The 12352-nt window shown below is 33.4% G+C and overlaps 1 protein-coding gene across 1 annotated transcript in view; it reads right to left on the bottom strand.

The window, feature by feature from the left end:
• Positions 1-201: 201 nt before the first annotated feature.
• LOC123670327 (vascular endothelial growth factor receptor 1) overlaps positions 202-12352 on the bottom strand; it is a 28390-nt gene continuing 16239 nt past the window's right edge. Inside the window, exons 11-21 of the mRNA XM_045603827.1 lie at positions 12163-12337; positions 11825-12082; positions 11398-11622; positions 8797-8953; positions 8571-8662; positions 6377-6531; positions 5020-5142; positions 3937-4106; positions 3500-3644; positions 2539-2713; positions 202-1104 (exon numbers count right to left, since the gene is read on the bottom strand). Of these exons, the coding sequence (XP_045459783.1) occupies positions 698-1104; positions 2539-2713; positions 3500-3644; positions 3937-4106; positions 5020-5142; positions 6377-6531; positions 8571-8662; positions 8797-8953; positions 11398-11622; positions 11825-12082; positions 12163-12337 (2082 nt within the window). The 3' untranslated portion in view covers positions 202-697. The remainder of the gene's footprint in view (positions 1105-2538; positions 2714-3499; positions 3645-3936; positions 4107-5019; positions 5143-6376; positions 6532-8570; positions 8663-8796; positions 8954-11397; positions 11623-11824; positions 12083-12162; positions 12338-12352) is intronic.

Below are 12352 nucleotides of genomic sequence, written 5' to 3'. Positions count from 1 at the left end.
TACACTCAGATATTTTTTTTAATATTTTATAAATAAGTATGAAAAGTTACACAATTGTTAATTAGGTTGATAAAAAAAAAAAAACAAAAATAGTCATAAACTAAAACTTGAATGTCAAGTTAGAAAAATAGAACATTTCTATATCTTATTATAAGAAATTTTTTATATTTCTGTCTGAAAATCACAGTCAAAGAAGTTCAGTAAAGGAATGCAAAACATAAAAATATATTCAGCTTACATTAAAGGTACGTATTTATGTATTCTATTTACAAAATATTAAATGGTGGGACAACAAAAAAAAGGCTCCATTGTAGCCCAATAAATTGTCTCTATATAGCAATTTACTCGGAGTACCAACGTTTCATTATCTTACCACCTTCTATCTAAACCAAAATATCACACAGCTTATAAACTCTCATTTATACTTTTTTACATTTACCTCCATAGTAACTTATTCTAGCACATTTAGCAAAAAGATTTAAATTAAAATGACAGAGCCTTTATCAACTTTGTAATTTTAAACTAAAAAAAAGATTATTATGCAAAAGCCATTACTGAGATTTCTAATACTAATCCATAAACACATATTTATTCAATATTAGAAGGAGATCAAGAATTTTCAGACATATAAGTAGAGTAAACAATAAGAATCCATATAGAAAATATTACACGTTAATAAAGATAATTATCTATTTGACTAGACCATGGGCACATTGACGTTAATATAATTATTGGAAATGTTCTGGGGTTTCTTCTCCAAATCAACGTCAAATGTTATATAAGTGGGATTCGTTACAGCACTATTCTGCTTATTTTGTGCGTTCTTAAAATTATATTGTTTCGTGTCGAAAACTTCGTCTGTTTCCTCTTCGATTCTCGGACACATATTCATGTATGGAGACACATTACCGTCACAGTCGGATTCTGAGCCACTCCTGGCTGGCAAGTTGTTCAAAGTTAACATAGGAGTCAACTCGGAACCCTGACTTGTATCTGATATCCTTGAATTCAGTTTTCGACCGTCAAAATCGAATTTAACATTCTGGGCTCGTGGACTAAAAATGGATTGTTTCGTTGGGCTCATTTGTAAATAACCTTCATCATCTGTAAAAATATTTTACATTTAATATCAATAATTTCGATGCATTTTAAGGATAAAACACAAAAAAAAAACATGCATACAGTACGAAGAAACACTGAAAAACAGCAAATCTGGCAAATTATGATCCTATTATATTGTTTAATTACACCAAGTTCACGACAGTAAAAATCTTAAAAGAATGTCAATGTTTACTATAAATATCGTTAGTAACAGACACATGCCATTTTATTATATATACATCTCTTTATTACCGTATTTAATCTGTTTCGCGTGATCAGAATGATGTGTTTTCTATTCCGTCTGACGAAAGGAAAACACGCTTTTATAATAAAATATTAAAAAAAATATTCTTTGACGATTAGCAGGAAAGTGGACATAGGGTGCCAATCAAACCACCAATTGCAAATTCATGGATCGAAACGTCGCATGAATTTGCAATTGGTGGTTTGATTGGCACCCTATGTCCACTTTCCTGCTAATCGTCAAAGAATATTTATAATAAATGGACACAACGATAAATAATTAAAAAAATTTTTTAATTAATTATATAGTCTAAAATAGATTGTGCGGGAGTTATATGACACATACATATGGGAACGATGAATAAGGTGTAGCTTATTTTGTAGTAACGATTAATTTTGTGCAATCTTTTCAATTTTATAGAAATTTTAGAAAAACTTTTAAAACTTCAGTGAAAATATTTCCCTAACTTACTAAACAAAAAATATAATATTCCAATGAAAAACTTCGTAATCCATGAATGTAATACGAAATTATAATAATACCAAAAATGTACAAACGAGACTCGAGGTCGACTTCGACAAAAACTAATATTCTAATAAAGTTGTTCAAGTTATTTAAGCTTCAATTTATCATTAATTCGTCTTTCGGCGAGTCCACACTATGGGAATTTTGTTACATTGCATGATACATTACGACAATGTGGACGGCAAATTCTTTCATTGCGTGTTACATTGCATGCTACATTCCGCAGATCTGTACCTGCCTTTAGAAACCGTCTCTTAAAGGTAAAAATATTCATAGATATAAATAATCATCATTACAGCCTATACAGTCCACTGCTGGACATAGGCCTCCACAAGTTTACGTCAAAAATAACGTGAACTCATGTGTTTTGCCCATATATATAGATATAAATAATGTTCCAAACGAATGTCTAAACATTGTTACTTTTCCTAAAAGACGAATTGGCCTCGAGACTGCTTAAAAGTATTTTACGTAGGTTCTCTTAAATATCTCTACTGATATATATTTTTATATATGAATAAACCGTAAGGACTAAGTTATTTTTTACCTGGTTTAATCTTGTATTGTTGCTACAAGGTAGTATGGTAACTACTAAAATTATACTACTTATTATTTACAATGATTCTACCAGTAGCTTAAACAAGAGACTTAATTATGCGGTCACGTACCATGCTGAATCGATGGAGTCGGTGGGAAAAAGCTCTTAGATTCGTTTACATAGTGATGAGGGCTAGGCGTCACCATGTTGTTGTAGTCAGGCGCGCAAACCATTGCCAAATAGTCTTCTTGCCCATCTACCTTCACATTCAGATCCATATACGCTGAATTCAAATCGACGTAATGCTGTAAAAAGGCAATGAATTAATTTCTTTTTTTTTACATAATAAATAGGGAATCGAACGACCGCCATTTGATGTTAAATGGTTACCGTCGCCTTTTGACATCTGCAAAATTAGAGGTGTTGCAGGTGCGTTGCTGGCCTTTTTTAACCGACTTCAAAACAGGAGGAGGTTACTCAATTTGACCGTATATATAATTATACATATATATATATATATATATATATATATATATATATATATATGTTCAGGAATAACTTTGTCGTTTATGAACCGATTTTGATAATTATTTTTTGTTGGAAAGAAGATATCCCAAGTGTGGTACCATGATAAAGAAACCGGGATCTGATGATGGACTCCCAGAGAAATCGAGGGAAACCTTCGAAAATCGTAGTGCCGAGTACTAGTGCGTTTGTTAATTTTTTTCGTCTACTTATGTTGTATTACTTGTCGATGTAATTAAAATCGGTTTTTTTTTTCGTTTGCGAGCAAACACAATTATTTAGAAAATATCTCCGTATCCTCGACGTTTGAAAACTATCAAATTATAGTGCTCAGGATAATTTTACAGTTTGCACGTACAAGGAAAAAAAACGTAAATTGTTGAAATATTAACAAGAAATATAAGATGATTGGAATTCAGATAAGCAAAGTTTCTTATTCGGTGAATTGTCAAATTTAATCAAACAACATTTAAAGGGATAAAAAAGTTGTAGTTCGCTCATCGCAGGCATGTTAAGAAATCGAAAAATAACCATAAGCAATCAATAACCAAATGACATATTCTTACATTTCGCACATTATCCTCGAGAAAAGAGCCAAGGATCTCCTGCAACTGAGTGAAGTTTGGTCGCGCGGTGGGCTTCTGTTGCCAGCAACGAAGCATAACGTCATATAACTTATTATCTGCATACTGCGGTTTGTCAAGTCGGTTTCTGCGTAGATAGAAATTAAAAAAGTTATCTTACTGCTAAAATGTTTCTGTTACAAGAAATTCAAGGTAAAATGTTCACTAACAACAGAATATGGAGTATAGAATCGGTAGTCAATATAGTGCGTGGTCCGGTGGCACGAACGACACATATTGAAGTTACACTTCATCAGCCTACCGTTATGCCAGTAGGTACTTTAAAACATTCATTTATTAATTTTTAATTTTTACAGCTGGATATCAATGTACTATTACTGGCAGTTTTATCGTACAATAAATCACGAACAGAAAGTTACCCGTCTGAAAGCCACTGTACGAGACTTGTTGGACTGACATTCGGATACGGTGTTTTCGCAAGAGAAAATAACTCCCATAACACAATTCCAAAAGACCACACATCAGATTGCGTAGAAAATATTCTGTCCGTCATACATTCAATAGCCAGCCACTTCACTGGAAGAGGGCTCTGAAACCAACGAAATTTTATTAATACCGAGTATGCATTCAAAGGCAAATACAACCTAAAATCCAAATATAGCTTTTTAATACTGTCTTAAGCGATATTGTATTCAAAGATTAAAATAAGATAAATACTTTTCCTTTTTCAATGTTAAATATTTTTGAAACTACCTTTAAAAAAGACCCTTCTTACTTTATCAAAGCAAATTAATAGTTTTATGTAAAAAGAAAAATAAAATAGCTACGTATTTTATTTTTCGAATTCTGTTTTCAAAGGGTACAAAAGAAAATTTAGTATTTTAGTCGGCTCTCCGTTTATACATTTCTAATACTTCTAAAATAATAATCATAATATAACAACTTTGGAACCGTGACAATTTATTTCTTAACCTTTTTATTATAATCGCTAACATTTCGGTGAATGTTAAAAATCACAGCTAAATAATAATGTTTTCAAGCAGTATTGAGTTCCTGTTGGTGAGTAAGGCGACCAGAGCTCCTCCGACCTAGTGATATAAAAAAAATGCATTTTTTTTTTTGCCTTTTTTTTTTTTTTTTTTTTTTATGTCACTAGGTCGGCAAACAAGCGTACGGCTCACCTGATGGTAAGCGATTACCGTAACTTATAGACACCTGCAACACCAGAAGCATCGCAAGCGCGTTGCCGACCTAATCCCCAATCCCCCCAGGAGCTCTGGTCACCTTACTCACCAACAGGAACACAATACTGCTTGAAAACAGTATTATTTTGCTGTGATCTTCTGTAAGGTCGAGGTACTACCCCAGTCGGGCTGCTCCATATTTTGAGCAGGAAATTCCTGCTGTGCCCTACCTCAGTTAAAATTTGCCTTTCTAATAATGCCTAATCACAAAATAGTGACTAAATTGATATATATGCCATATTATTACGATATATTTACATTTTCTTGCTTTTTATATTCGTCGTTTTTGTAAATACTTCTTGCCAAGCCAAAGTCGCATATTTTTACTATGTTGTCTTCAGCTAACAATATATTTCTTGCTGCTAAATCTCCGTGCAGGACCTGAAAAGTTATAACATATTTATATTATAATAGTATCGTTTTATGGTATAATCGGTCACCATCTCGCCTGCCCAGCGTGGTGAATATGGGCAACACACATGAATTCAAACCATAACATCAGGCGCGAATTTGTGATGGCCTATGTCTAGTAATGGACTGCGATAGACCGAAGTGATGATACGTATAATTATATTACTTATATACTGGATAAAACTAAAGTAATAGTATAAAGAAAAAAAGATGAATTTCGCATAGTATCAAAATGGGACCTCCTCCGGCCCGTTGGACTGACGATCTACGTAAGATTGCCGGTGCAGGCTGGACGAGGATTGCGGAAAACCGGGATATCTGGCGCGAACTTGGGGAGGCCTATGTCCTGCAGTGGACTGCAATATGCTGAACTGACTTACTGACTGAGTATCAAAATAGATTGAAGTCATATTGAGTACGGAATTGAAGTCATGTGTACGCGTTTCGACCTCTTCTCCATTTAGAAAAAGTATTAGAACTTAATCTGCATCGGCTTGTTCACTGCAAGTTCTCAGTGGAGCGTTTGCTCAACCAGAAACAAATATTTAAGTTTTAATTTAAACACAAGCATCCCTAAGCAAGCAAGTAGCTTGTTTAGCAATTAATGATCGATTATAGAACGATTTTAAGTACGCTTAGTTGATTTGGTTCTTCACATTCCTTGGAGCCTTCACATTCAATAGGCTTCAAGTTAATAATCTCCAGACATAATAAAAAACAGCTTATTTCGTAAAGTAGTTTTTGCGTTTTTTACAATCATCATTAATCGATTATTTTTACAATAATAGTATTAAAAAAAAAAAAACTTTAAACAGTATTTAATTTTTAGTTTGATGTGTTTTCTACATAAAATGTGTATTTTGTAACATACTAGCTGTGCCCCGCGATTTCACACGCGTTAATTTGAAAAAAATATAGCCTATAGCCTTCCGCGATAAGTGGGCTATCTAATACTGAAATAATTTTTCAAATTGGAACAATTGTTCTGAGATTAGCGCGTTTAAACAAACAAACAAATAAACAAACAAACAAACTCTTCATCTTTATAATATTAGTATAGATTAATGCATTGCTACAAAAAATATAGAGGTTTAAGAGTAAGCGCTTCCTATATCTTTCCATTTGTGGGAGTAAAGCACATCCTCCATGGAGGCGTGCAATATTTATTTAAAATGAATTTCTTCTACTTATCAAGTCACATTACCTTTCTGCTAGCCAAGTACTCCATGCCCCTTGCAATTTGGAAGGCCCATGCTAGTAAATCTCTCGAGGTCAACGGTCGCGGGTTCCTTCCTTCAAAACTATAGTCGCTTTCGTAATTCGATCGCCATTCCGGTTGAACATAGCCAGTCTCGGAAACTAGAAATCATAAGAGTTAGGTAACTGGACATGGAGAATATAAAAGATTTTTTTTAAGAAATCGACATAAAAATAGTCACCATAACAACAGCAATAATTCAAAATCAAGAATTACTTTATATAATTATTAATTTGTTTGAATACCTTACAGGAGTTTGAAAAAACTTTTATTGTAATTTCACGCACTTTTCTAAGATACATTCTTTGGATATGTAATTATGCATCATTGATGATTTTGAATTATACTAAAACGTGCATCAAAAATAACCAAACAGTGAAAGCATTATTACAGGCACGGTTTTCTAATATTACCTCAACGAGTCGACAGAGTTTTATTAACATTCTTGACCTTGAAACAACAAGTAAGTGTCTCCTTCGTATAGTTGTATAATACTTACGTAATTCGGATAACAATAGTGAACAAACAAACTCATTTTAATTTATTACATATTATTATCTAAATTTTTTGTATTTTTATCAGAGCGAGTTAAATTCATCTTATGTTAGGTATCTATATAAAATGAATAGCTGACATCTATGAACACTCATAACTTTCGAGGAACTGCACCAAATTTTATAATTCCTTTTTTTTTGTTCTTCATCGTTAGGACCAAGAATGTTTACAAAAAAAAAAAAAAATCGTAACAAATAAATACCGGTAAGTATTATACAATTACTTGTCGAAGACTGATCTGTTCTTTCAAGAAAAGGTATTTAAATATTCGTGAGAAGTTATTCAATTAGTATATTAGTAAACTGTCAAATATATATTAGAAACATTAGTTCCTATCTATAAACCAAAGAATTAATTAGTTATTCGCTACCAATTGCTGTCTGACGTAAGTATTTACTTGTTCATTATTTAGGTGAACAATATCACAAAATACAGAAAAAAATTGCAGGAAGGAAAACAGGAAAAAAAACAATCCACGGAAAATATACTAAAATAATTAAGTCTGATTATTTGTCATTTACATAGTAGGCGCAAAAACAGGGCAAGTCGTATTTTAAAATTAATTGAGGTTGTACTAAAATTTCAGCCACTACATTAAAATATAACAATATCAATGATGAATTATTTATCAATGAAGGTAATTAATTGCAAATCTCGATAGCGAATCAAATATTTTTATTCGAATGCTCATTTTAATATTTAATTACATCAATTACGAGTACATTCATTACCTCGTACGACCTCCACTTGTTGGTTAGCAATATCTGTGTACAAATATACAAATTCGATAAATATTCTTGAGAAATATTTTTATCATTAACGTCTACTCAGTTAATTGATTCTATATTTTTTCTAAAAATGTATGACATTTTTAAAAATATTATATGCTGTGTGGTTACGGCATTAAGAATATAGCATTTGAGTTGAAGTTGCATGTATTTCGGGTTTCGTGACACAAGATTTATACTAGAATTGTATATCTAGGTCACATATAAGTTATTAAAATTATCTAATTATTTGCAACTTTAGCACCTCTTGGTAAAACAAACCATATATAATCAATTTCTAGCACTTATGTGTATATAATAATTATCTAATTGCTGTGTGGCTACGGCACTAAAGAATTTAGCCACCCCTTCTCTTCCCGTGGGTGTCGTAAGAGGCGACTAAGGGATAACAAGGTTCCACTACCACCTTGGAAGTTAAAAAGCCGGCCGATGGCGGTCTAACTACTGAGCTTGAAATACACAGGCCGAAGACGGGCAGCAGCGTCTTCGGTGCGACAAAGCCAGCCCTGCGGTCACCAACCAGCCTGCCCAGCGTGGTGACTATGGGCAAAACATATGAGTTCACTCCATTTTTGGCACGAACTTGTGGAGGCATATGTCCAGGAGTGGACTGTATTAGGCTGAAGTGATGTACTTATATTCAACCATCGTAAAATTATTTGTCAATCCAAATACCGAAGAAAGTGTTCACAATTTCATTTAAACCCCCATGTATATGTTTACGCAGCTTAGTAACTTAAGTATTTTTCTTTTTCTAAAAATTCTCGTAAACATTAAAACTAATTTAAATCATTTACCTTTTCTGGCAGATCTGTTTGTATTGGCGGTATTCACAAAAGTATGATCCGTTTCTTGGGTGTGATTGGATCCAAAATAGTCCGAGTGCATACTGAAATAAAACAAAAATATACATAAAAAAAAGAAAAATGTAACCAACCTTGTAATACAAATACATACAATAAATCTCCAAAAACGCTTTCAATGTCACGAGACTAGTCAGTAAGATAGAGCTTCAAAACTTACCCACTACTTCCAGTGCTGTACAAAAAAGCCCTGTTATCTTTGCCAAGATTCTTCTCCTTATTATCAGTTAGCTGGTCGATAAATACCTCTCGATGTTTCTGCATGTAGTTATGTATATTGCCGAACTTACAGTATTCCACGATTACAATCAATTCCCCTGTAACACAAACAGACGCGTCACACAGCTATTAACGGGCCGTGATAAAAGTAGAACAGATGGTAAGGGTGTGTACACATTTTCTCAGTTACAGCGCTCTTATAGCGTTCTTTGCCAAAAGAACAGATAGTCTTTCAGTAAAAAATTAGGTCATTACAAAAAGATGAATTTGTCAAGGTTATTGGTTCCAACTAATAAAATCCATTTTCATTAAAATTTAAATTCATTTTAATTAAAAATAAAATTTTGGTGATATTACGGCTGATATAAACAGCATTGACTAATACTTGTATACTATTTACAGAGAATATTACGTATATTTCATGAAATATGCAAAATTATAATAATATAGTTAAAATTCCAAATCGCTAATACACAAACGTAACCGTCCTCGCGTTGATTGAGACCACCATTTAGCCAGATTTAAGACTAAAACAAAGTGCGAAGAACAGATTTTGCCCAATTTAGATAGATGTTCGACTTCTAACTGCGTTCCTTGTGGGAATAGGGGGTTTTGTTGGTGTAATAGATCACGTTTTGAGTGAAAAAAAAATTGGTTGCCTGTAAAGTCGGTATACGGGCGAAAGTTTTACGTGACAACGACTTTGAGTGGTAAAATAATTTTAATGTGAATATTCATTCGTATAGTAGGAAGAAGGATGAAATAATAGTAACAATTTAAAACATTTATTTATACAAAGAATTATATTTAAAACATTAATTTATACAAAGAATCTCGCACTGAATTTCATTCACTTTTTATGTCTGTCTCTCTCGCTCTTAGGCGGGCTAACCATGCCCGAGTGGAAGGGACGCGTGCCTCTCACTCGCTCTCATTGTGAGCGCATAACGTGAGCGGAGCGTAACGCAGTTTCTTGAAGTGTCACCCGGCAAACCAATTTATAAGACGTGGTCACGTCAAAAAGAATCCTAGCCCATGTAATAATGTTTAAATCTGACTTTGTTTAAATAGATGAACTATTTTCATAGACTCGATCCTCAGGATAGCGGTCGGGAACGCGTAAGCAAAACTATAATTTTATTTACAATCAAAAACATTGTACGAAAAAAAAATACATTTTCAGATGCGGTACTTTAGTTGTATGTAGCAGTTAGTAATAATATTTAACGTTATCGATGTTTCTTAAGCTAAAAAAAATAGTATTGGACAGTTATGCACAAGTATGGGCTAGGAAATTTTTTGTCACGAGGAATATGATCTATAACACTTACAGAACCACACGAAAAGTAAAACTGAATTGCAGTAACCAATTTTGAAAGTTTAAAAATTAGTATCACAGCTTTTAATGTATCAAACTGAATATAATACAATCTTATAACATACACCACTACACTTTTCTAATTTACTTAAACACATGTATTTATTAAAAAGTAAGTAAAGAAATTTGACCCATTGTTATTTTATATTATATCTATACTACTATTATAAAGAGGCAAAGTTTCTAACTTTGTTTGTTTGTAGGGGGTAATATTTGCAAATACTGATTCGATCACAAAAATTCTCTCACTAACAGAAAGCTACACTATTCAGGAGTGACAGAGGCTATATTTTGTTCTGATTGAACATAAAATTTAATGAAAAATCTAATATATAAAATTCTCGTGTAACAATGTTAGTTACAATACTCCTCCGAAACGGCTGGGCTGATTTTTATGAAATTTTGTGTGTATATCGAGTAGGTCTGTGAATCGGCCAACATCTATTTTTTTATATAGCTAAGTTATAAGGGGGGAGTTAAGGAGTGTTGATAACATATATGGCAAAACAACGTTTGTGGAGTCAGCTAGTTGTATAATATACTTGTAATCGTGAGATTTATATGAATTAATCTTGAGTATAACCTTATCCTTGAAATAGATTCTTTACACGCCTTGATTTTAATTACCATTTAATTAAAAACGGCGAGCAGCTCTTTTAAGTTAATTTTTATCTATCGAATGAGCGAGTGACATCAATTTGGAACTTGTTATAGATATAAAAGAAGAGCCAATGATGTATAGAAAATTATTAGTCATCATCATCATCATCATTCCAGCCTATTGCAGTCCACTGCTGGACATAGGCCTCCACAAGTTCGCGCCAAAAATGCGTGAACTCATGTGTGTTGCCCATAGTCACCACGCTGGGCAGGCGGGTTGGCTTTTTCGCACCGAAGACGCTGCTGCCCGTCTTCGGCCTGTTGTTTCAAAGCCAGCGGTTAGATGGTTATCCCGCCATCGGTCGGCTTCTTAAGTTCCAAGGTGGTAGTGGAACTTTGTTATCCCTTAGTCGCCTCTTACGACACCCACGGGAAGAAAGGGGGTGGCTATATTCTTTTTTTTTTTCGTGCCGTAGCCACACAGCACAAATTATTAGTTTGTTACGCTAAATGAGAAACCAACTACATGATTTTGAAAATTAAAATATTACATAAGCCACTTACTTTTCCCAACGTTTTTAGTGCAAGCACCTAACAAATTCACAATATTAACATGTTTCCCAAGATGTACCATTATCTTGAGCTCAGAAGCCAGCGCCTTGATGTACATATTATCTGCTGTTTTTTTGACCATTTTGACGGCGACCGGAGTTGTCTCTTCGGCATTGATAATGCCACGTGCTTCTGCTTTATACACAACTCCGAAAGCACCTGCACCAAGCTGTTTGCCTGAAATACAAATTATTCTATTTATAAACACTATTCTTTTCATACTTAACTATGAACTACACCTTCAAATACTAAGTCATTGAGAGTCAACTGAGAACAACGGGAATGTAAGATTTATAAACATACGTAGGTATATTAAAAAATTAATAGGAAATGTTTGCGATAAATAATGCTGAACGTATTATCACCGAAAAGGTTGTACCTAGAATAAGCTTTTCTGCTGGAAATTCAAATCTTTCATCATACGGCAAAAGTTCTGCTTGCTCATCGATACCAAGATCTGGATTCAGAGATCTCGTAACTCCTTCCTTGAAGTATAGCAATCCAGCCGCCGCTAACTCTTTTCTAAATTGTTTCTCTTTACGTATCTTCCATACCAGATATATTATTAACAAAATTAATAAGAATACTACTACACCTATAATACTCAAGTACACCGCAGACTTAATACGTGACTGTCCTGAAAAAGTATCAGCATTTAATAAAAGGGTAATCACATAAATATCCATAAAAATAATAATATGTCAAGTTACATATTACCTTTTACGGTTTTATAAAATGATCTGCTGACAACAGTACCACCACTTTCAACGAAGCATTCGTACTTGGTATCGTCTATTACTTGCTTTATATTAACGCTCGACGATACGTGCGTATTGTTTATGCGCTCCTCGGAAATATTGAAGTTAGTATCGTTATATACCACTTCGTCGTTCTAGAAATAAATAAA

Source organism: Melitaea cinxia, chromosome 4 (genome assembly GCF_905220565.1).
Source record: "Melitaea cinxia chromosome 4, ilMelCinx1.1, whole genome shotgun sequence".
In the NCBI taxonomy this organism is placed as follows: domain Eukaryota; kingdom Metazoa; phylum Arthropoda; class Insecta; order Lepidoptera; family Nymphalidae; genus Melitaea; species Melitaea cinxia.
The sequence above is the reverse complement of the archived record's forward strand: the minus strand, read 5'-3'. Positions and strand labels throughout refer to the sequence as shown.